We start from the raw sequence: 25407 nt of genomic DNA on the forward strand, positions 1-25407 counted from the left end.
TTAGTTTAGATATTAAATGTAATATAATATTAGTTTAAATATTAGATTAGATTAATCACTATTTTATTTATTCTCTCCATCGCTATTCCAAATATACAATCCAAAATATCATATTATTGATATGAGAATGTATTTTTTCCTAATGTTGTTGAACTCCCGTGCGACTACAAAAGTGTTGCTTGCTTAACATTACTGGCATGTGCATGTGTTTTATCAGTTTTTTTAAGGGTGGCCGGTACAGCTACTAGTCCATGGGTGGTACAACTGTAATGGTAATTTTAATCAACGTCTTTTGTTAGTAACAAGTTATTGTTTGTTTGACATAACACATTAATTATATTTGACTTATCCAACATAACTCCGTCTTTGGAGAAAAAAAAAATATAAACCATGGTCACATTTAACACATATTAATTTTGATGAAACATATTAATTACTTTTAACTAAAATTATAAGTCAATTTGATTGATAAATCATATCATATGACAATAACAACAACATGAAGGGGTAAAATAGTCTTTCACTTCTAATATATATTTTCTATTCAAATATATACTACAATCTTAATCTTTATTATTTACCGAACACGAACTCCTTAGCGCTCCTTAAGCTCTTAATCCTCCACTCCTTAATTCATGTTGCGGAAACGCACATAATTAAGAACAGCCCAGCCCACAACACACGCACACACAACAAATTTTATGAAAAGTAAAAATCACACCCTATATATATATATATTGAGTTACTTGTTTGACTCTTAATTTGTCGACTACAATAATCCGTGTTGCCTTAAAAATGAATAATAAAAAATAAGAATGGTTGAGCAGTGGATGACCGAATTGTCATTATATTTATTATATATGTTTAGATTTTGGACTGTCCGATCACAGTTCAGTTCTGATCATTCTCATTCTCATTAGTATTAAAGAAATATATTGCCATGCACGTTTTAAACAGAAACAATATTAAGATATGATCATAGGAGAAGTCTCAAGTTTAAAATTCAACTAAAAATTGTGTCTTGAATTCGGGCCCTCATACTGTTTTAAGAAAAAAAAAATATATAAAAATGAGTGTTCAATTGAAAATGACAAAGACCTCAAGAGTTCATGACACAAAAGAACAAGAAATAACTGGTGGCAATTTGTCATTTTCTTATTCTTTTGAATACGCAGTCTGTCCGAGGGAGGAAGAATCCGGGTCCGCATGCCAAGTGTATCTCTATTCTCTAGATTCTAGATTACTCGATTTCCCATTATTATTAAAAAACAAAAGATTAGTCGATTGCCTCGACCTCGAGTAGCTCAAATACTTGTCTGCATTCTGCACGCAAAAATCTTCCAAAGAGCGCGTCCGCCCAAACAAATCCCACCCGTCCGATCACTATAATACACGGAGATGCTCAGCTCAGGTTACAGAAACTAGAAAGCTTTCAGGGTCCATCCATGCTGTTTCTTTTCTTCACGAATCTAACACGGGCTACGGCCCGGCCCGGCCCGGTACCGGTTTATGACACCGGGACTGGAGCGACTCGTCAATTCTAAAACCGAAAAAAGAAATCTTATTGTATTATTATTATTATGTCGTAAGGTTCGCCGATCTCTTTTTCTTGTTCCCATCTTTTCCCTCCAAATTTTTCTCCATTTTTAGGGTTTCACTTTACCGATCTCCCTCCTCGCCTCTCTCCACCAATGGAGCAGGTCGCGGTTCCCTCAGAAGCCTCGGTTCGTCGCCCGGTTTGTTTTTTTCTCTCTTCTCGTTTCTCCTCCCTCTTATTTCGCAATAACTTTTCCCATTTTTAGCTTAATTGGTCCACTTGTTTTAGCCAAACGAAAACGACAGTCTTCAGTAGAGGCGAAATTTCAATTATCACTCTACTCGTCTTCTGGAACTGTAGTACAACTGGAAGAGCCTGATTTGTTGTAGGTACTCAGTGGTAGCAACTAATATATCTACTGCAGATACAAGAATAACAACCAGATTCTGTTTCCTATAAAAATGAACAAGTTATTCAGAGCTGCCCCAACTCTTCCTCTCTCTAGAACTGTACATTAAGTTTTTCCCTTGGAACAGGCCAATTACAGGGAATGTAGAGTCCTCTGACCAACATTTTTTCTTTAATGTTTCATTTTTACTGTCCTGCTCCGAGTTTTTACAAAATTAAAGGCTTTTCAAGTCTAATGTTGCTAGAGATGGTTAACCCCAGTCCTGCTTTGCTTATTTGAAACCAAATACTTCCCTAAGTCCTAATTTCCCAAATTGTTACAGATATTTGACATCATTATCAGCTTGACCAGTGACTTTCCAATTTTCGTGGCCTTTGTTTATGTGGTTGGTATAGTGGTTAGTTGACCATGAGGGCAAATCAAGTTCACACTGTCTAAAATTGAGGTGAAGTCGATTCTTAGTTTATACAAGTTGAGGACATGTTTCATGCAAAAGTTGGGTCATCCAAAGTTTACTTGCTCCTTTTTGTGGCCATATTTTGTGAGTAGGAGGCTAAATATTTGTTCTAGTTACATAAAATGAGGGATACAGAAAGCAAAACTGATATGTCTTGAATGGATGGTGCACAACTGAATCTTGTTTTAAAGTCATGCACAATTTAATGTTAGCGGGTTTAATTGAGATGTAGTTGGGGTTCATTTTTTAAATTTTGGCTTACTGTGTCAACTGAAATTTCTTTTTTGGTGCTACAGAAGAGAGCTAGGGTTTTAGAGCAGGAAGAGGGAGCAGATCCAAGCAAGTCAACTGGATCACCAGATGACTTGTTCAATGATGATGATGATTTCTTGCCCAAAGCAAAAGCAAAGCGCAGGGCAGCAGCATCTCGTGCTGCAGGCTGGAGAGATGATCAGACATTGATAGGTTATCTTTCTATTGTTATTCAAAAGTTTGATAGAGTTGTTGGAGCAAATAAAAATACTTTAGCACTGGCTATTAGTTTTGGTTCTACTTTTGGATCCTTCCATAAATGATGAATTTTTACTTTATCATATCTTGAGTGATTAGTTAATATTAGTTTATGATTAGGAAAAAGATTGAAACATTGTTTTCTGTAACTGATAGAGCAGAGCGTTTTACTGAAGACTTTTTTGAATGCTCAGAAACTAGTTAGTTCAAAATGTTCTGTTTTGGTAAAGTAATTTAGTAATGGTGGAGATATTTAAATTTGGCTAAGAAAATAAGATATTGTTATGTTGTTGGATACATGTTGGTAGGGGGCTGTCTACAGACAACTTAGATTTGTAAAAATATGCATCTGAATAAGAAAAGGGCATATATTATGACAAAAAAAATGAATTTCAGTTTCCAATGTGTTACACTTGTAGCTGACTGGTCTATACCGCACAATCTGAAATTGCATTCTTTGACCTGGAGTTTTAAGATTTCATAAGCCATTGTTTCAGGTGAAAATTAGGTGTTGATATTTGCTGATTGTAACATTGGTGTTGATCTTTAATATTTTGATTGTAACCACTCTTTATTCATGCATGCAGATGTAATTAAATATAACGGGAAGCTAATTAATAGTGTGGTCAAAAGATGGGTTGAAAAATACGAGACAGATCCGAAATCTGCTTTTGTTGATCTCCTCATGATGATTTTTGAGGTAACACTTGGCATACTGATTTTACCCCTTTCCCATTGCAGTTAGAAGAGTTTCAAGTTTTATATAAAGTAATCTGTTTTACCACATGTCAGGCCTGTGGTGCAAAGTACCGACTCTATCCGGAAATAATTGATGATACTAGTGTTGATGAAGTTGTTGGCGCTCTCGTTGATCTTGCCAGAAATGTATGTGTTTGTTTTTTTTTCTTATTAGAACATATCTTCTTTTTTTGTGCTAAACTTTTTCAACAAATTTTCTCAGGAATTGTATGAATCGGGAATTGATTTTGGCAAATATTATCTATGATTGCTCTCATTTGCAAATATACATATGGCTTCTCATATATGCAAGTTGCCACCAACACCCGGTCTTTTGGGTATATTTGATAATAGCAGTCAACCGTTAGACGTTAGACTAAGATAAAGGCAAAGATGTATTCCGTCAAATATTGGAAATTGTACTCTACTCCCTATAACATGAATTAGTTACACCATTATTCAATTTAAAAAAATCAAGCAATTGCATATCATGTTGCTAGGTTTTTATGGAGTTCCTTTCGTTCACCTTCTTGCTTTACTTAACTTTTGTTTACATGGTTCCATGATAAAATCCAAAGATTTTGAATTTTAGTTGCACAAGGGAAAAATTCGGATTATTTAAAAATAACAATCTTATTATATATATATGCTTTCGGTAGCGCACTTCGGCCGAAGTGCTACCGATCCAAATTTCAAAAACCGAATTCGAAACTTCGAACTAAGTAGCTTAGTAAATTGGTTATATAGTGAACTTGAAGAATACCAATTTTTACTATTTTTTATGATTTATGAAAGATGGCAAAAGATGGCCTAAAATATCGGTTCTTTTATTTTTAGGCCATTTTTTGCCATCTTTCATAAATCATAAAAAATAGTAAATTTTTTTCCTAAAATAGTAAAAATTGGTATTCTACAATTTCAATATATAACCAATAAACTGAACTACTTAGTTCGAAGTTTCAAATTCATTTTTTTTTTAATTTGGATCGGTAGCACTTCGGCCGAAAGCATATTAGTCAATCTCTCTCTCTCTCTATATAATAAGTCATTTTTGCGTAAGCATATGAGAGCATATGCTTGCAAGTCATTTTTGCGTTTTCAATGTCCAAATGGTCGATCTAAAGCGTTCAACATGTTCTCCATATTAATGTGTTTGGAAACAAAATTTTATATTCTTTGAAATTTTTTTTACTATTTTTTTAGAATTTTTTAAAACTGTGTTTTTAATTTTTTTTTTCTTTTACAATATAAAACCACTGTTTTGAAAAATTCTAAAAAAATAGTAAAAAATCCCAAAAAATGTAAAATTTGGTCTCCAAGCACTTTCTAATATGAAGAACATATTGAGTGTTTTAGATTGACCATTTGGACATTAAAAATGCAAAAATGACTAATAAGCATATGCCCTCATATACTTATGTGAGTAGCCAACCTCTCTCTCTCTCTCTCTCTCTTTATATATATATATATATATATATAATTTGGGATGATGTCACAAGACCTTAGTATCTATCTTTACAATTATATTCAAATTTGGGAAAGTGTTTCTAGTTTTGTGTTACTTATTAAATCAGGGTGTGGCGGAAGATTATTACAACTCAAAACAGAAAGAGCTAAAAAATTTCAAGGAGAATCTAGGGGCATTCTGGGAAGCTCTGGTGCTAGAGTGTCAGGAAGGGCCTTTGTTTGACAAGGCACTATTTGAAAGATGCATGGACTATGTCATTGCATTGTCATGGTATGCACTCACCTTAATCATTGTTTGTTTGGATTTATTAGCTCAAGTGGAATAAAGCTCAATCTGTCATCTAAAACATGGCAATTTTGTATGCTACAATTTTTATTGATTACCTTCAATTTTTAGTTTGATTATTAGCTCAACGGGAAAAGGTTAACCTGCTCATCTGAAACATTTTTAGATTTCTTTAATATTTCTCCAAAAACTTATCAAGTTGAATAAGATGTCTTGGTTTGGATTTTTTATCCTGCAATAAATTCTAAAAGAATAATCCACGTCAGATATTTTCAGTTTTGCAAAAAAAAAAAAAAAAAGATGTGCGAAAGATATGTAAATTTGTATTGATAATTTGGTACATCTATTTCTGCAACATTTCTTAGCTTAATAAAAGATAATATATAAATAGGCACAGAGCCATAGTGTTCTTTTGGATTTGAAAATATAAATGATGGCAATCTCTTGAATTCTAATTCATGAACCCACTGATATCAAAATTGTAAACTAGGAATATATGAAACTAAATTTAATCTGACCATTTGGTGGTATGTGCATCTCATTATATATCTTTTACATCTGTTATTTTGGAATTAGAATCTCTCCCTCTCTCTCTATCTCTGTCCTTCTCATTCATAAGGTACTATTCATATCTTTCAGCACGCCACCTAGGATTTACCGCCAGGTTGCCACGTTAATTGGGCTTCAAGTTGTGACAACATACATTTCAGTTGGGAAGACGCTAATCCAACAACGTGAGACAACTCAGCGTCAATTGAATGCCGAGAAGAAAAAGGGAAATGATGGGCCCCGTGTGGAGTCACTTAATAGAAGGCTGCAGGCCACCCATGAGAAGATAAACGCCTTGGAGGAGATGATGCGCAAAGTATTTACTGGGTAAGGATTTTATCAGGGCAAGCTGATACAAGTCCTAGTTGGTACAATTCATAAGTATATGCCTCAAAGTTACTTTTTATTGACAAGACATGCTGATGACAAACACATTAGAACATTCTTTTTTAAAAATTGACTACCCCATTTGCCCCTGAAGAAGGCCTTTATTCAAGTGTTGGGAGAGTGGATGTTGACAGGATTATTTCAGACATTTTCTTCTATAGAAGGGGTTCATTGTCTGTTTTTAATTTTTTTTAGCATACACTTTGCTTTGAAGATTAGGTTTACTGTTTAGGGTTTAATTTTGGAATGCTCATTAGATTGGGGCATACTATTATGTAAGTTTATAATTTGTTTCTTTTTGTCAGGTTATTGAAACAAGATGTAGAACATCTACTATCATGAAGTGTCATGATTTTATGTTGAAATACATCTTCTTAGAGAGCATTACTCGTACATTGCTGATTTTGTTTTTTTATCAGGTTATTTATGCATAGATATCGAGATATTGAGCCTGAAATAAGGATGACATGCATCAGAGCTCTTGGTTTATGGATTGTCAACTACCCTTCACTCTTCTTGCAAGATTCATATTTAAAATATCTTGGTTGGACATTGAATGACAAGGTAATTATATGTCGTTATGAGAGGGTGCATGACTGGTAAAGAATGCATGTGCAGATTTATTCCTTTTCATGCTTTTACTTTTTTTATTTGATCCACAATGCATGGAAGTTTGTAGAACTCAAATCAACTCTAAGCTAGGTTGTGGGAGAGAGAAAGAGGAAAACCTTAACATTATCGTAGTCTTATACTAAAAAACAAAAAATACCAATAAATTGACACCAGCTTTGAGGTGCAAGGTGCATAATGTTGGTACACTACAAGTGCTGTCCATGATCAGGGGACGGCCTGTTCCTCAACCTCCTAGCTTTCATCTGAAAACAGAGAAATATGTAATATCATTAATTCTGTACTGCTTTGACATATGTGGACCTTATCTCAACTAATTTATTTGAAATTGTCATTATGCTTCTCATATTATGCATGATGCTTAGTGGAACTACTAACTACGCTCATGTTATGCTGTTTCCTTTTGTAGAATGCCTTGGTCAGGAAAACCTCAGTTCTTGCATTGCAGAGCATATACGAGACTGATGACAATATACCGTCTCTCAGTCTCTTTACAGACCGTTTTAGCAAAAGGATGCTTCAGATGGCTGATGACATCGACATTTCGGTGGCGGTGTCAGCAATTGGCCTTCTAAAGCTGCTTCTGAGGTACATACTGTTATTATCTCCTTAATTGAGTTTCTTTTACTAAATTATCTGCTTCTGAGGTACACACACACACACACACACACACACACACACACACACATATTTATGTATATATACATGTGTGTATGTGCGTGCGCAGGGGGGGGGGTGTTGTTGGTATATGCCAAGTAAGGCAGCATATCGCCGATACCTACTGGCATATGGTTCTTTTGTTTTGCTTGTTCATCTATCAATGGAAGTGATATTGGCTCCCAAATGTAGGCATAGCCAAGTTGCGCCAAGTAATCTTCCACTTTATGTGTACTTGGTGCATTATACTCTTTTGATATAATATATTACCATACTGACACAGTTTACATCCTTTATATATATAACAATATTTTCTGAACCAATAGACAGTCCACATTGCTTGTTGTGACATTAGTAACTTTGGTGTAGGCATCAACTATTGACTGATGATGAGCTGGGCCCCTTATATGATCTGCTTATAGACGAGCCTCCTATGATCAGGCGTGCTATTGGAGAGTTGGTGTATGATCACCTAATTGCGCAAAATATCAAGAGTTCTCAAGCTGTATCAAGAGGTTAATTGTTCTTTTCGTGCAAGCGCATATGTCTTTGTGTGTTCATGCTTCTGCACCATTTCTAGTGTTTTGGTTAGCTTAGTTGTCTGTGCTTTAATAGTTTCCCGGTTGATTTCTTTATGCTTGCTTAGTTAGGATTTTGAAACAAGAGTAATGTTACATTATGGTTTGATTAAGTGCTCAAACTGAGAATTTTTGTATTTCAGATGGTGATGGTGAGCCGTCGGAAGTTCATATTGGTCGGCTTTTACAAATTCTGAGGGAATTTTCTGATGATCCAGTTCTAAGTGCTTACGTAATAGATGACATTTGGGACGATATGAAGGCCGTCAAAGTGCGCTTCTTTATTACTATTTTCCTTTCTTTTCTCTGATCTATCCATCTCCTTTATGATAAGAAAAAAAAAATTATCAGCAAATAAATACTAGGCTCATTGTATGTGCATTTGCTTATCTTTGGGATGGCACCATGGGGGTAGTAGGTTTCTACTTTCTAGTGTTTTGATCTTTTGATTCTTTTCTCTTTGCTTAAGCAATATGAAAGGATCTTTGTAATTCGATGTGACCTGGCCTTCAATCTTTCTGTCAAACGTTGAGCCTGTGAATGTTTTCATTAAAAAGTTGCATTCCTATTTATTTTTGTCTTGTACAGTATCGTTGTTTACATAGTTGATTTTTAGACTTGGACCAAGTCCAGTATCTTCTATACATATTGCTGGTGTTTTTACAGGTCACAGTACTTCCATACATATTTGTAGTCACTTTGTTTTCAGCATGTAAGTGTAAGTGTAACTGATATTGACATCGCATACCATGGTTTACTTCATCTAAAGAAACCTTGGTCTTGTTTATTTTTAGGACTGGAAGTGTATAATTTCTATCCTCAATGATGATGAAGGACTTCCTGACACTGATGGTACCAACCTAGTCCGGCTTCTGAATGCATCTGCCAAAAAGGCAGTTGGAGAGAGAATTGTACCAGCCATTGACAACAGAAAGCAGTACCTAACCAAGGCTCAAAAGGTGAACACAATTGTCCTTAGCCTTCGTTTTGTGCTTTATCTTATTTTACTGTAATTGTTATTGCTTAAAATGCATTTCAAATGTTTAAATAGGCAATAGGGGTAGTGATTGAGCATTTTCATAGCAGTGGTGAATAATGGCTCTATGCTGTTGTTTGGTAGGCAAATGTGTTTCTTAACCATTTTTCTACAGTTTGTTATAGATTTTAAAATGTTAATTAAAAGTGCTGCATAATTGAACCTTAATGGGTATTTCCCACTGGACATCAAATGTTAGTAGAATCACAGCATTTGCCACGTCAAAGATGCAATGCACTACAGGCGTGGTTTCTCATTGAACCTCTGACAAATTCATTGGAAATTTGGATGGAGGAAAGGTCAAACTCAAAAATGGAAGGTGGATGAAAACCCTTAACATTATCATGGAAACAGCAAATGAACTAGGGAAGTTGCTCCAGTTTAGTACAAAAGTCAACTTCTTATTGTCCTTTAATTCAACAGTTCAACTGGTACAAAAGATCATTTCACTAATTATTCCTGTCATGGCTGTTACATATGTTAAGTGCCAATTTTCCTTGATTACCATATTCTGCACCAGTTGTACCATCTAGCCTTATTGTAGACCTAGTTTTATTAGGGGCATGATCCACAAATTTTTCCTATTCTTTCCTAATGTACCATATTTGATCATTTTAGCTCAATTTGCTCTTCATAGAAGAAATAAAACATAGTTGTGTTAATTTTTTCTCCAACGAAAGCTAGTCTCAATGCATTAGATGATGTGCTAATTGTAGGAAGCATTAGAGAACAATAGAAAAGAAATAACCTCAGCCATGTTGAAGAGTTATCCACAGCTCCTGGGCAAGTACGTGGCCGACAAAGCCAAGGTTTCACCTCTGATCGATATGCTTCCTCTGTTGAAGCTAGAGATGTATTCTTTCAAGAGACAGGAACAGGCGAGCATTTCATTTCTCAATCTATTTAGTGGAAGTTGATGAAATTGTTGACATGTTAGGAAGTGATCAACTGGTTAGTTTAGGCTTAAATCTCGATTGTGTTGTGAATTTGACCTTATGGACATTTTTGATACCCAATTGTGTTAGTATTTTATTGGTTAGCTCATGTATCTTCAATTCTACCCTTTTTAATTTTGCTTTTGCATCTTCGTACCAGTATTATGTATACATCTGAGATGGTTAGGTGACTGTTCAGTCACTTGAGACGGTACAGGTGTGTTGGTCACATTTGTAGTTTTGTCTTAGGACTTTCGTCGTCCATATTTGAACTTTTTGATGTTAAGCAGTCTAATAAAACCAACTCCAGAATAATAAAGGGTTCTGGAATTGAGGAAACCAGTACCTCAGTTCAGTACCAAGGGCCAGTTCGAATCCTTGCTCTAATCATCAATTTAAATGACCTTATTTTGTGATTTGACTTTTCAGAATTTCAAGGCAGTTATGGATTTGATATCTGATGCATTCTTCAAGCACAGTGAAAAGGCTACCCTGAGGTCTTGCATCAAAGCAATTGTATTCTGTTCAACTGAAGGTCCTGCTGACCTACAAGACTATGCACAAAGCAAACTAAATGATTTAGAAAGTGAACTCGTTTCAAAACTGAAGAATGCCATAAAGGAAGTTGAGGTATATGGATATATACTTGTCAAATATTTTTGTAACTATGATCGGGAGTTATTTGAGGCAAAGCATAATTGAGCCTGTATTAGCCAGTTTTTTCAAAGCAACATGACACTTGATCTTAGAGGAAAAGGAGTGGTTTGGGATTGTAGTGTTATGTAGGGGATGTTGAGGGGTATGTATTTGGTTTGAAAAGAAAAAATATTAAGTAAAACTGCGTATTTCCCCTTTTTGAAGTTGAATTATCAGGGATTAATGAGGTGTAATTTAGCTTTTGACACTGGACATGACTGATCACCATTTCTGAATCTGGTAGCCAGTCTCGGTTTTCTAGCAGTGGACATACAGAAAGTAGGGTTCGACTTGGATATAATTTTTTAACTTTTATCTGAACTAACAATATTTGAATGGAATAATTCAGGATTTGTTAGGTGTAATTGAGCTTTACACATCAAATGACGGTCCAAAAAGTTGGTAGATACTTGGTGTTGTTGTACTGTTACCTGACTATTGCAGCTTTAATATCTGCAACAGTCATTTGGTTCCAAGCTGTGAACATACAGAAACACAAGCATGATACTTGTCATTAAACAGCTGCTGTTTTTCTTCATTGTGGTTATTTATTTTTTTAGGCAGGAGATGATGAATATTCACTTTTGGTTAATCTTAAGCGACTTTACGAGCTTCAGCTGACAAAGCCTGTGTCAAGCGATGGTTTATTTGAGGATATGGCAGGCATCCTTGGTAGTTTACCTGAGATGGAAAATGAGGTACTATGTTATATGTTACAAGTAATCTTCTCAACTTTTAACAATAGATATGCATGTTGCCATAAATAATTCCTTAATACATCCTTTTATCTGTATATAGAGTTTATAATTGATTTTGTGAAACATTTAAAAAAATTGGATTTTGATAAATTATTTCATACTTCATTATTTGCTTTGCCTAACTAAGAACCCTTAATGCAGGTAAAGAGCTTTCTTCTCCTCAACATGCATCTTAGTGTTGTGTGGTCTCTTCATACCATTGATGGGGAGAACCCTGATGAGACATCCATGGAGACTCTTCTGAGCAAGAGAAATACGCTGTTTCATCAGCTATATTCCTTCACCGAGACCCTCCTAGATGATCAGTCCGAGGGAAGAAGCACAAGTGTGCTCTCTTGTCGGGTATGTTCCAAAACATTATTTGTAACAGACAGGTCTGGTATTTTACCTTAGCTGAATCAAAGTGCTGATGTATGATAGTTTTTATTTAAATCTTTTGAGTTTGGGGGCAATGTTATTATATTATGGACGCTCTTCCTGATGCATTGCTTTGGGGCCAATTTCATCATCATTATTTTCTTCGCCATTTTATTCAATAAAAAACTTGATATAAATTACTTAGATATCTGAGGTTTTTGACTGATTGTATATTCTCTCCTTTCAGAAGCACTACATGCTTTTTCAACAAGTAAGAAACATCCTGTCCCAAACCAGGATAAAGGAGGAGGGTCGTGAAATGAAACCCATAGTTGTGATTGGGTTTCATTTCTAGCCTACCCCAACTTGTTTGGGACTAAAGGCTTGGTTGTTGTTGTTGGATTTTGAGATCCTTAACAGATATTACAAAAGGATAGAAGTTGTATATAATATCAAAAGGCAGTGCTTTGTATTTTACATTCTCTCATCATAATTTACTGATGGGTATTTTTGGTTGTGTTCTGTAGGTGTCCATCATTACTGCTGAGATTTGGTGTTACTTCAAGAACGAAAAGTTCTTTTCAACAAAACTGCAATGTTTGGGTTATGTACCGGATCTACCTATTGTTCAAAACTTTTGGAAGCTCTGCGAAGGACAGCTAACTATATCAGGTAACTCATAGCTATTGCCGTAGAGGCATTTTTACAGAAATCTTTATTTCTGTTATTGCCAGAACCATCTGGTATTATGCAAATTTATAGTTTATTAGAACTAAAAACCATGGACCATCTGTTGCAAAAGTTTATTGAATGCACATCCTTGTTGCTACAATGCTATGTTTATGGTTTAGATCAGTTCAAAGTTCTGATTTTTAATAAGAAGAGGTTTTTTTTATTCTTCAAAAAATATGTGCTGTGTTTAGTAGAATATCTTCATATTTTCTGTTGCTAAGGTATATTTAAAAGTTTCAGATGAAACAGAGGATGAAGAGGCTAATCAAGAATATATTGAAGAGACCAATAGAGATGCTGTCATGATAGCAGCTGCTAAATTAGTTGCTACTAACACTATCCCAAAGGTTTGATAACTGTACAGATGCACCATTTTTATTATGATTATTGATGTGTATTTCAGTTAAGTTGTTCTACTAAGTTTGTGCATAAGAGTAGAAGTATATCCATAAATTTGACATTATTCCATGACTCTTGACACTTGTTCCTTTTAGGTGTGAAATAGTATTCATGACAATAGTTTTTGTTGAGGTATCTATATAATGTCGTACTTTTATGTTATCCTACAGGGGTATCTTGGTCCAGAGATAATTTCACATATCACGCTTCATGGTGTTAGCACCACTGAGATAATTAAGCACTTGATCACTTCTTTAAAGAAAACATCTACTGAAGAAATACCTTTCATATTTCTTGAGGCCCTTAAACTGGTACTTTCTACCTGCCTCTTCTGTGGTTTTGTGTGTGTGCGTGCACTGTGTGCTTGTGTGTAGGGACAGGAATATTCAAAGTTGTTCTGTCCTCCGAAATACTCTTTTAACATATTTTTTGTAAGGCTATTAAAAGATGGACTCAGGACTCCTACCATGTACCAAGTTCTGAAAACCTGAGAGGGTTTGCTCTGGTGGTGTGTACTAGTTGTACTGTTATAGAATATATGGAACAGAACTTCTGTTGGGTTACTAACCACCAATTGTACTAGTAATTTTTGACATCAAAAGTACTATTGATTTCCTATGGGAAACTGGATGAAAAGAGCATAGATTTTCCGTGGGGCGGGGGGGGGGGTTTGTTGTTGCAAAAACTATGCTGCTATTTGCTATTTCAGGCTCTTCATGCAATATTTAATTAAAACAGGGGATACTAACACTGAGCTACCACTTCCTATTAAACAGGCATACCACCGATACATGACCAGTGTTTTAAAAGGGAACCAACTAGAAATAGGCAAGTCTCTCTCTGATTGCAAGGAGCTTGCCTCAAGGCTGTCTGGCACATTTGTAGGTGCAGCCGTAAACAAACATAAATCGGAGATTATAAAGATCGTGAAGGACGGTGTTGAATTTGCCTTCTCTGACGCCCCATACCTTCTTATATTTCTTGAGGTGGCTCTAATACCTTTTGTCTCAAAGCTTCCTTCAGCTGATGTTCTTGATATGTATGTTTGCTTTCCTTTATTAATTACTTTCACAATCCTCTTCTCCTTCAGAGCTACTAAAATAAGCAATTTTCCAATTTGATGTCCTTTTGCAGTCTATGTTCACCTGATATACTTAACAAGCATGCTATTATCTTATATTAATATACTTTGAAGGTAGTAATCCATCTATGGCCCTCCAAAATGTGACAGGTCTTGTAAGCCCCACCATATCTTAATTCTTCATAGTCATTAATTGCCTCTCCTATCTTATCTAAATAGAGGATGATGTTGAGTAAAGAGTTCTCATGTGTTAGGTTAAGCACACTTTTTTTTTAATTTGAGTAATAAAATTTCTTGTTGTGTAGAACAGACATGGTTATTTTTTTTTTTTGATCAAACATGGGAATAAAGCACACCCCTCCTTCGGCATAGCCATCAGAGAAGTATACGTCCCATTTTATTAAGCATAATTAAACAGATTGCTACAACTTGCACCTAATACATCCGCACAATACAAATTATTTATAAAATGGGGAATAAAACTTAAGGATTTAAAAATAATGCCACTTGAAAGTGCATTTTTTGCTAATAGATCAGCACAACCATTCCATTTTCTCTCGGTTCGCATGATCTTCACCTCCCAATTTTTGGCCAGCAGCACCCGTATTTGCTCCAAAGTGCTGTTTTCAGTTTCTTCTCTTTCACTTCGTAAAATCTGGAAAATTTCTGCAGAATCGGTCTCCACAATCATCTTGCCAAACCCTTTTTCCCATGCCATTTGGAGCCCGAGTTGGACAGCTTTGAGCTCAGCATTTAGAGCTGAAATCGAACCTAAAGATGCTTGGAATCCTCCCAACCAAAAGCCATGTTCATCTCGTATTAGACCTCCAGCAGCAGCATTACCTATTGGTCTATTTCGTGCCCCATCCGTGTTCAGTTTATACCAACCTTTTTCCGGCTTCCTCCACCCTGTTGGTTGTGTTTCTGTCTCTATACTAGAACCCATTGTTCTTTCAATTTGTTCGGCCATCCTCACATGTGTAATGAAGTTGCGCAGCACATACAGTGGGCCCTCTATGATCTGGTCTTCCCCTTGAAAAATCGCTATGTTTCGTCTCTTCCAAATCAACCAAAGGCCAACTCCGAACATTATTGCGCCTTGTTCCATTGCAAACTCCTCTCTACAACCTGCCATGATAAAATCAATTAATGGTAGAGCAAAGAATTTATTCCAATTGACATAGGGTACAACCTGTTCCCAAATACTCCTTGCATGTATGCAATCTCGAAGTACATGAAGTGTTGTCTCCTCATGCGCATTGCATCTTCCGCATAAGCTTGAGTCACAAAGCATCATCCTAGTCCTTCTTTTGTTGGTCAACAGTGTAGAACAGACATGGTTATTTTGAAGCTCTTGACTTGAATGGAATTTGAGGTGTTTTTAAGGGCTAAAGAATTCTATTGAAGTAATGTGGGCTAAAGAATTCTATTGAAGTAATGTGAGCTAAATATAGGCAAAAGGAGGCCTGTTTATGAAAGTGTAGTCTCTGAGCAGGCTATATATGTTATGATTCAATTAATTTTTCTTTTTCTTTTATTTATTTTGTTATATTTCTATTTTGTGTAGCTTGAAGGATTTAGAAAAGAGAATCGAAAATGTTAACATGAACGAAAATTTCGCTTGGAATCCATGCAGCAACTTTGTTGCATTTTTGCGTGAGAAGTATGCCAAGAATGAGACTGTACCTGGTTTGTTTCTTTTCTTTCCATCATTTTTTTTACCATGGAAAAAGTTCCATATGCCCACACCAAAAAGGTTTTGTTTCTGTGGTGAAGTTCCATATACCACACTACTGCACCTTTTTCTTCACTATTTTTGATAAATTTTGAACTTGCATCCAGATGAAGAGGAAAAGCCTGTGAGGCGCAGAGGCCGGCCTCGAAAGGTTAGAGATGTTCCACCTGCAAAGAAGCTGTTTGAAGAGCCTGGCGCGTCAAGCGAAGAGGAAGTGGATCCCGTCAGTGGCTCAGATAATGAGGCAAGATATGGGCACGAGGATGATGATGAGGCTTACCAGCCCCTTATCAACACCATCAGATCTGCGGCCAAGCTGCGTGGCATGCGGGTCCAGCACCAGCAGAGTGGTAGTCAGCCCAGCTCTTCTAGAAAATCAGGTGCAACTTCTGTGTTTTTGTCCTCTCTTTTTTGGCAATTAATATTCAATAAATTTGTCTTGCAACCTGCATTTTCTTGATGGACTGGTTCCATATCAGGAGGAATAAATTTGGTATAGACCACATCTGATGCAGCTTTTCATAGTTGATACTTTGTATATATCATATTTTATTGGTTCAACATATTTGCTCTCTAGTAAGTTCATGTAAAGGAGCATAATAAAGCAGGAAAACATTTCTATCTCTGATTATTTTGTTCTCAATTTTTTTACTCAGGAAGCAATGCTTAAGTGATTAATGTGGAGACCATTGCAGCCTGTGCCACACATATATATAGAACTGACTGGATGTAAGCATTATTAATGATGTTGCTTATGAATCTGTTTGCTTTTCAATAATTTCGAGTATTTTGACAACAATTTTAGAAGGAAAAAAAAATGTTTTGTAGTCTGTACAGATAATTAAGGGGTTAGCTTCCAATATGTCGTTTTTTGTTGTGGTTCCAATTCCTCTCAAATTAGATAACTTAAATGTTCTTGATGGGACACGTGGAGTAACCTATGCACAGCTGTTTGATTTCTAAGAGGCTTTGCTTATATTGCTTATCACTAGCTTTTCCTTTCAGGGAAGAGCATGTAATATAGTGAGACTGAGAGTATTATAATTGGGTTAAGTCGCTTTAAAATTGTATGCCTTTCAGCATAGTATTAGTATGTTTTATATTTTTTACGAAATTGAGCAATTTGGTAAAATAAAAAGAATTGAGTCGTGAACATATTAATTATTAAAGGTGTTCGTTGTTCATGGTACAAGCGACGCAGCTACTTTATGCCCCATACTTGCCACTAAGTATACTAGATTGACAAGGTAGTGTTAGTTTTTTATTAGGTTGACCCTGAAATACTATATGCCTCATATTGACAATTATGGACAAGTAAATATTTTCTGCACATGCCTGAAGCATAAATTGTAATATCTCGACTACTTAGTGATGGTTGATGCAATTTCACTGAAATACTGTATGTTTCAGCAATTTCTATTCTAATGGTTGATACATTTCACTAATTTAACAACACAATTTAATTTAGTTTAGATCTAAGATCTAGAAATTACATGAGAAAAGTGGATGGTATTAATAGTCTTCTGACTATTGATCCCAACGATTTTTTTATTTGGGAATGGCACCTCATAACTTTTGAACATCAAAAATATTGGTTGACACAGTTTGACCAGATATGATAAGGTCGTAAAATGATTACTGCATTCTCGCTATGAACTGACCAACAATGCAATTATGTCCATTACAACAATTAAAAAACGACTTTGATTTAGAAATAATATAAGCGCATTAAATCAACTATATTAGCAATAATATTATATCAGTTAGCAGATTATATATTTTGATCAACAAGAAAAAAGGGGCACATATAGTTGTCTAAAGAAAAAGTAAATGATTACTAAAAAAACTTGTTAAACCATGCACCCAACCATAATCATATATGATACAAACATAAAATAAAAAATTGGAGTTTGAAAAAGGGAGGCAGGTTATGGGCAAGGATTAGGATACCTCGCATGTACTTCATTTATCTCTAAAATTATATCTGTTGTCAGACGTATATTAATTGCTTCAATTACCTCTTGAAGTTGCCATAACTTAGTTGCTCCAAATATCACACTTGCAACTATAGGATGATTCAACACAAATGCTGCCAAAAATTGCAAAAAAGATGCAAGGTAAAAGAATGACACCTCTTTGATAATAACTCTTATCTAGCTGAAGGTGGTGGTAGTAAAAAAAAAACATTCTATCATGTCGGTTAATAGTTATTGACTTGAAACTAAGTTCTAACCATTCATCTGATCACAAAGCCACATGCTAAATATGGAGGGGGGTCATTTAATATATATATTTTTTTATCTTGACGATCTTGACAATCTTCAAATTTAGCATAAAATAGAGATTCAACATCATAGACATGATCTAATATCCACGTATCATATCTAAAACATATGATGAGATTTAATATTTGTTTCACCATACATCAAGCGACTTGAGATTTCAATGGCCAAGATTAGCGATCATTGATGCATCACCGAGAAATACTTAAATTGCATGAAATTTATTTGTTAGGCTATCTACATGTCTAATAACATACCTATAAATTTAATTTTCAATTTTGTTTGAATTTTTTTATTTTGAAAAACTGTTGTTACGATTGTCAAAATAACCATTGTCAAGTGATCTCTCCTCATGAAATATATATAATATGGAAACATAAACAGCACTGTGTAAGGGGTGAATGTACCAATTGCAAGAGATGCAGGAGAGATGCCATAATTCTCAGCAATTCTCACATATTCCTACAACATATAGGCATTTTTGTTTAACTTACAAGTATGCAATCCAAATTTTGGCAAGACTAGCATTTTTCTTCCCAAATACAGTTAAAAAAATTTATAGCTAAAAGCTAATCATGATGCATGTGGATTTCCAACCACCTTTTATCTAATGGGGACCAATTTGGTGCAAATTTGGAAGTCACAAGGTCCAAACGAGAACTTGGCAACTCTGTATGACATTAGAAACAGAGTGATCATTTTTGAACCATTTGTGTAATTACCCATATAATAAAATTTCCCACCACAAACTCTCAAAGTTCAAGTAAGAGCAACAAATTAGCCCCACTATGCAAAATTTGAACTCACCAGAGCAGCAGCTTTAACTACAGAGTTTGAAAGCTTGTATCTTGATTCACCTTCTGAATATCTTCCTGTAGAAGGTAACAAGTATTATTAATGTCCAGCAATTTTCTTCAACGGGAAAAAAGATCAATAAAAATTTGGTACGTAATGTAATTGACCTCTGAAAATATTCAACCGTGCATCAGAGGGGGCCCCACCAGAGGAGAAGTATTTACCTGAAAGAATTCCCATAGCCATCGGGCTGTATGCCAACAAGCTTACCCTGAATTCGTTAATTTCTTTTACTTCTTTCATAGTATATGAACTTGAGGATGGATCCTATGCGCCTATGTTTTTGGCGCCCCATTATGACTACAAATATCTTTTTGTTTTTCACTAATTATTCAAAATCAAAATTCCAAACAAGAAATGAGAACTATTGATATTATTTTATTTCTAAAGTAAATGGAGTTTTTGTTCTATCCAAAAAAAAATCAATCATTATTGTGATTATTACACCAATAAATTATTCCACCTTTTGATCTTGTACAAAATGAACACTAAAATGAACAATTTATGGCAGATTGATTACTTCAAGATTTTTTTTTTTTCACATTTATCATTTGAAAATTGGATTTTGAATTATTAATGGAAAAAAAAAGAGAGCTGCAGTCGTGATTGGGCACGAAAGACATGGACTAGTTGGTCACATAAAAAGGTATAATGTAATACCACTCTTTTTCTTCCTTTGTCCTATGGTTTAATTGTACAAGTACAAATCACACAGAAACAGATGAAACACAGGCCAATTGTATCCTAAGAGAGGCAGATTCACAAATCACACTAGAGAATTAGTTAAGCAGTGCTGGATTAAACTGAAGCCTAATTGGACAACTAATGCTTAGTTAATTCATGTCAGTGCTTTATTAATAAGGCTTAACCGCATTAATATGGTGGATGTAAGAATGATATCACATACCTCTCATGGTGACAACATTCAGCTAATCCAGAATCAAAATTTCGGCATAACAAGTTATATGCATTCTGCAAGGAGATAGGTTACAATCACCAAACTTGTGAAAGGTTGAGAACTCAAAATGCAAATTTACAAAATACCTGGATAGTTAGTATTTTTTGGTTGAGGTGTGAATTCCTAGCAAGTTGAAGGAACTTCATCAGCCCATATGCTGTTTCATTGCTAAGGCCAACATATCTGATCTAGCAATCACATTACCGAAGAAAAATATATATTCGTGAGAACCATGACATTTTTCGGATTTTTGATGGCTTTTTGAAATACAAATAAAACATATATAAGGTTGCTACAGAAATAAATACACCCAAATTACAAAAGAAGTAAATTTGCTAATGCAGCATACCTTACCATTATCTATAGCTTTTTGAAGAGCATTCAACTGTTCTTCCATAGGTACAGAGGTGTATTGTTTAGAAGGGTCATACTCTATCTCTCCAAACATAGGAACGTACCTTTCAAATACAAGTTTTATTGATATAAATGCTGTGAAAAAATAATGTCAAATGTTCCAAGATGCTTTAAATTTGTGTCATAGAGAAGAGAAACATACTAACCTATCTGGCCAATGGATCTGGTAAAGGTCAATGTAATCAGTGCTTAATCTAAGCAAACTGCATCAATGTTTGAAGAATAGGGTAGCAACATATATTGTGTTTGCATGCATTTAATTAATGAAGAAAATGAGATGGGAGTGTTACCTGGAATCAATTGCGGCCAAAATATTTTTAGAATCTAGTGAATGTGGGCCCCCTCTAATCCATGTCATTTGTCCAGATGGCCCCGCAACCTACATTGTAGTAAGTTTTAATTACAATAACTAAACTTTTATCTTTTAGTTGCATAAGAATAAGCCCAATACGATGCGAGTAGCGTTGCATAACTAAACTTTTATCTTTAGTTTTAATTGCAGTAACCTTGGTAGCTAAGATAACACGGTCACGTGGAATCTTTTGATCTTTGATCCAGCGGCTGAGATATTCCTCACTCCTCCCATGAGTAGCTCTACATTGTGGAACCGGATACCTTCCAACACACAAAGAAAAAGAGGAAACATTAAGACGAAAAAAAAAATTAAAGGTTTACCTGAAACAAAAAAAAGAAGAAAGAGATTATGCATCAATAACCTACATTTCAGCAGTATCAAAGAAATTGATGCCGGCACGAAAGGCTTCATTGAGAAGGCTCAGTGACTGAGGGAAAGTATTTTGTTCACCAAATGTCATCGTTCCTACAGATGCACATGAGGTTACTGGGTGAGAGACCTGAGGGTTGCAGGTTAAGGTGTGATAGCACGGACGCACGCACGTATAATCCAATGACAGTCTCTTGTGATAACATGCGAACAAGGTGTTTGAGGAAATGCTCCAATGACAGTCTCTTGTGAGTCTAAGCATGGTCTTAAGTCTCAACGAAAATGGACCAGTGTGTGTGTGAGAGAGAGAGAGAGAGAGGTACCAATTACCAAAGCAGAGCCTGGAGACAGAGAGGTCGCTGGCAAGCTGAAATAAGGGGACTGGCATCTCTCACTTTTTCTTCTTTTTTCTTGGCTTTCCCTTCCCCTTTCCCTTTCCCTTTGCTTTCTCCTTTTGTTTTGGATTTATTTTTATGTAATTGCGTTATCCTATCTATATTTAATATTCCTATCCCTATGATTCTCTGAATTCTCAGTGAGACAAGTGGAGATGCTCATGCCTCATGCAGCAAGAATCGGCGCGCTGTCAGATGTGTGGGGTCCCACTGTCAGAGTCCGTGCCTTTGGTATTCTTCCACAGAACTCTCGCAGGCCCAATCAATTCCCAGCCCGTATTAGACCCAAAATAGCCTTCTATCATGTTAGATAATGATATTATTAATCCTTCTTTTTAACTGACGACTCTTTTAAATTCAAAAAATGTTTTATTTTATCCCTTCATTTTGGACACATTGTCCAATCAAGATTCTGAATAATATTGTGGTATTTTTCGGTAGGGGTATCAATTAGCATAAATAGGGGGTGAAAACGGTATAAATAATATCCGATTCATATTCGAAAAATTAGATGTGAATCTCCGATATCCGAATATCTGTTTAGATATGGATACTGATATGATTCAACGTTTCAATTATCCATATCCGAATAGTATTCGAAAAGTAGATATATACCATATATTTTAATATCTATTCTGAAAAAAATTACGTTATTCACCATATAATTAGATAAATATTTTAAAGTTTAGTATTGTTTTAATATTTTTTATATTATTTTAATAATTATCTGATTATGTCCATATTTGTATCTAAATCCGTTGATATCCAATCCGTATACGTGTCCGGAAAAAAAAATATAGATATGATTTTACTACTATCCGCTTCATATCCACTCCGGTTTCATCTCCTAAGCATATAGCATAATAATACCAGTATATTTTGTAAGAATAACTTCTTTCAACTTTACAAAAAACCATGCTATTAATAATACATGCATCTCTGAATATATATATATATTGACATAAAACACACTACTAGTTCTATATATATATGCTTTATAAAATATACTCAAATATATATGTTATATTTGCAAATCTAATCCAAATAATTAAGAAGATATTATCATAGTTGTTGATTTCATTTACTTGAAATTAAAAACAAGTGAGAGGATCGGATGAGAGAGGGGAACCAGTTAGAACACTTACTCGTATTAATTAATATTCCCATCCATTTTAATTAAAATTATTCTAGTTCTACTTAATTCACTATGAGTTTGAGACTGGACTGCTCATGCATTTTCATATTGCTCTCTTCGATCGTCCTGAACATGTTTAATTAAAGAAGGCGTCTAATTGTCTACCATTTATTTACAGAATTGACTTGCACGAATACTATAAAAATACTTCTACATACTTTATAATTAAATAATATATCACATAAAATATATCAGTTAATCACAAAGTATCCAGCAACTATTTGAAGTAATCTCATGATAGTTAGAAAAAGATTGCAATTTGCACAACTTGACAAAAAAATGTACTTTCAAACTGTACTTTTGAAAATTGCAGTTATAGAAAATTATTGGCAGTGTTAGTTATTAGCAGTTATTTTGATAAAAAAGATAAAATTAAATTTTCTGATTAATTTTTTTATTCTTTTTTTCTTATAAAAATAAAATGCAAACACTATAAAATTACAGACATGCAAAATTCACAGATGAAAATGATAAAATAAAATGTTGAAAAATATTAATTTTTAATATTGTAAAAATATCAAGTTAAACTGTGAAATCAAAATGTAAAAACTCTAAAATTACAAAATTGTAAAATTAACAGATTAAATAAAATTTTAAAAATGTTAATTTTCAATACTGTAAAATTGTAAATTTAAACTATGAAAATAAAATGTAAAATTGTAAAAAAAAAATTTCTTTATTAACACACAAAACATCGAAATAATGAATATTGTAAAGTTTTCACCTTTAAATTATAAAAATAAAATGTACAAACTATAAAATTGCAGTCATGCAAAATTAACATATGAAAAATATAAAACAAAACGTATAAATTATAAAATTTCAATACTTTCAAACTGTCACTTTTAAACTATAAAAATAAAGCATACAAACTATAAAATTTCAATAATGTAAAATTAGTAGATGAAAACGATAAAACAAAATGTAAAAAGGTATAAAATTTCAATACTGTAAAACTGTCAACTTAAACTATAAAAACAAAACGTACAAACTATAAAATTTCAATAATGTAAAATTAGCATATGAAAACGATGAAACAAAATGTAAAAAATATAAAATTTTAATACTGTAAAACTGTCAACTTAAACTATAAAAGCAAAACGTACAAACTACAAAATGCCAATACTGTAAAACTGGTAGATGTAAACTATAAACTAATTGAATGTATACAACATCCAGAACATCAAAAATAAAAAGTGAAAAAATAAAAACTATAACATTTCAATACTGTAAACTGACAAATGTTAACTATAAAATAACAATTGCAAACTGTACAGTTCAAAAGTATTTGTTCAACACAAACATAATGTTCACCACACAAATATCTCTGTCCAACAATACCAAACACAGCAAATCCAAAAATTTTACCAGTAACCCAATTGTATTGTTATTAGTACCAATACTAATCTTAACACATTTAAGAAGAATTAGGGATGTAACAAGATTAGAGGGAAGAAGTCAAAATCATATGGCAATTAAATCAATCCAACAAATTTGGTTCACGCATTAAAAAAAAATAACTCACAGATCAAAGATGCACCACGATTAACAATGAATTAGCAATTCAACAGAGTTGCAAAAAATCACAATTCAAGCACAAGGGTCTCAATATATACAAATAGATTATCTCTTTTTTAATAAGGTTGGACAGTGGCTGTTAGGTTTTTCATTACTTAAAAGGAGAAATTACAGTAAATTATCAGTCAATTACCAGACATATCCCACTTCCACTATCTAACCAAATAAATAGCTGCTCCCATCCCAACTGTATTGGTAAATTCCAACAAGAGTCTTACATCTACACAGCATTTAAAACTTCAAGAAAAACACTGTGTTTAACTCATCAATTAGAAATTAGAGTTTCCCATAGGAAAGGCAACACAGGCAGAGCCAGTACCAGCAGGACCTGCATCGCAATTTTGATTCCCACAAGCAAGTAAACAAGCAAGCACAGAGAAGGGAACAACTCGTACAACAAGGAAAATGAACACAACAAATAATTTTTTAGTTCACAATTCTGAATGTATTAACTACAACAAGCATTAAAATAAAATGATATCTCATAAAATCAGAAGTCTACGTACCATATTAAACTAGGAGCGAATTCACGACAAAAAGGAAACTGATAAAAAAAAATACTCAGATCTAGATCTCACGCACTGGGCGCCGATGCCACAAGCTGCCTTGATCTTCTTTTCGGCGATCTTGGAGATAAGCTTGGCCTTGACCACGTGGGTTGGACGACAACTTTCGCTTACCTGAAGTACCTGAACTGCGTCACATCACATCATCAGATCGACCATCGACCCTCATCGCTCGCCTTTGCCTTTACTTGAAGTACCTTAATGACGAGAAGCGCTGCCACGTGGCTACCGAGTTGGCTACTGGTCGTATAGAGCACGACACGGCGGAGGGCTGATGCGGAGAGAGAAATGACGGAGCGAGGTGCAGAGAGAGAAACAGCAGAGCTTATGTGTACGGCGGTCAGAGCGTGAGAGAGATGGGGGCAGCTATGATCTGGTCTCCTGGATCTCCTCTGCTATCTGCAATCTGGTCTCGATTTCAAAATTGAGAAAAGAAAGAGAGAGAGAGAGGAGGAAACTGTCAGTTTGATCGGAGTGTTATTGGAGCGAGTCTGGTCGGAGATCTA

The 25407-nt window shown here is 34.6% G+C and overlaps 2 protein-coding genes across 4 annotated transcripts; one reads left to right on the forward strand and one right to left on the reverse strand.

Moving 5' to 3' along the window:
• Positions 1–1566: 1566 nt before the first annotated feature.
• Positions 1567–16796, forward strand: LOC144573124 (sister-chromatid cohesion protein 3-like). Its single transcript, XM_078322812.1, has 22 exons — positions 1567–1736; positions 2700–2868; positions 3501–3613; positions 3706–3798; positions 5226–5389; positions 6044–6280; positions 6760–6904; positions 7380–7558; positions 7997–8142; positions 8349–8476; positions 9000–9164; positions 9958–10119; positions 10606–10806; positions 11433–11570; positions 11772–11972; positions 12515–12659; positions 12960–13066; positions 13289–13429; positions 13895–14157; positions 15767–15888; positions 16042–16314; positions 16591–16796. The coding sequence occupies exons 1-22, from the start codon at positions 1692–1694 to the stop codon at positions 16602–16604; spliced, it is 3351 nt and encodes a 1116-aa protein (XP_078178938.1). The 5' UTR covers positions 1567–1691; the 3' UTR covers positions 16605–16796.
• Positions 16797–16934: 138 nt separating this feature from the next.
• Positions 16935–21624, reverse strand: LOC144573125 (uncharacterized). 3 transcript variants are annotated; one of them, XM_078322816.1, is made up of 13 exons: positions 21498–21624; positions 21164–21263; positions 20950–21058; positions 20734–20822; positions 20590–20646; positions 20379–20487; positions 20116–20217; positions 19979–20043; positions 19179–19282; positions 19024–19088; positions 18624–18678; positions 17953–18023; positions 16935–17612 (listed from the first exon to the last, which is right to left on the reverse strand). In XM_078322816.1, exons 1-13 carry the CDS (start codon positions 21553–21555, stop codon positions 17607–17609), a joined length of 990 nt encoding a protein of 329 aa, XP_078178942.1. In that variant the 5' UTR covers positions 21556–21624; the 3' UTR covers positions 16935–17606. The 3 variants fall into 3 exon arrangements, with proteins under 3 accessions (XP_078178942.1, XP_078178939.1, XP_078178941.1); XM_078322813.1 differs by lacking the exon at positions 16935–17612 and having other exon boundaries at positions 17655–18023; XM_078322815.1 differs by lacking the exons at positions 16935–17612; positions 20590–20646 and having other exon boundaries at positions 17655–18023.
• Positions 21625–25407: the final 3783 nt, after the last annotated feature.

Source organism: Carex rostrata, chromosome 21, assembly GCF_964058835.1.
Source record: "Carex rostrata chromosome 21, lpCarRost1.2, whole genome shotgun sequence".
Classification (NCBI taxonomy): domain Eukaryota; kingdom Viridiplantae; phylum Streptophyta; class Magnoliopsida; order Poales; family Cyperaceae; genus Carex; species Carex rostrata.

What these genes read in the sequence shown, in the direction of transcription:
- LOC144573124 (XM_078322812.1), top strand. Translation starts at nt 1,692, where the DNA reads ATGGAGCAGGTCGCGGTTCCCTCAGAAGCCTCGGTTCGTCGCCCG. An exon ending in TATGTCATTGCATTGTCATG is followed by an intron (nt 5,390 to 6,043) that starts GTATGCACTCAC and finishes CATATCTTTCAG; the next exon opens with CACGCCACCTAGGATTTACC. An exon ending in ATGCGCAAAGTATTTACTGG is followed by an intron (nt 6,281 to 6,759) that starts GTAAGGATTTTA and finishes TTTTTTTATCAG; the next exon opens with GTTATTTATGCATAGATATC.
- LOC144573125 (XM_078322813.1), bottom strand. Translation starts at nt 21,555, where the DNA reads ATGCCAGTCCCCTTATTTCAGCTTGCCAGCGACCTCTCTGTCTCCAGG. An exon ending in CAGATCCATTGGCCAGATAG is followed by an intron (nt 20,488 to 20,589) that starts GTTAGTATGTTT and finishes TGTATTTGAAAG; the next exon opens with GTACGTTCCTATGTTTGGAG. An exon ending in AAGCTATAGATAATGGTAAG is followed by an intron (nt 20,218 to 20,378) that starts GTATGCTGCATT and finishes TGTGATTGCTAG; the next exon opens with ATCAGATATGTTGGCCTTAG.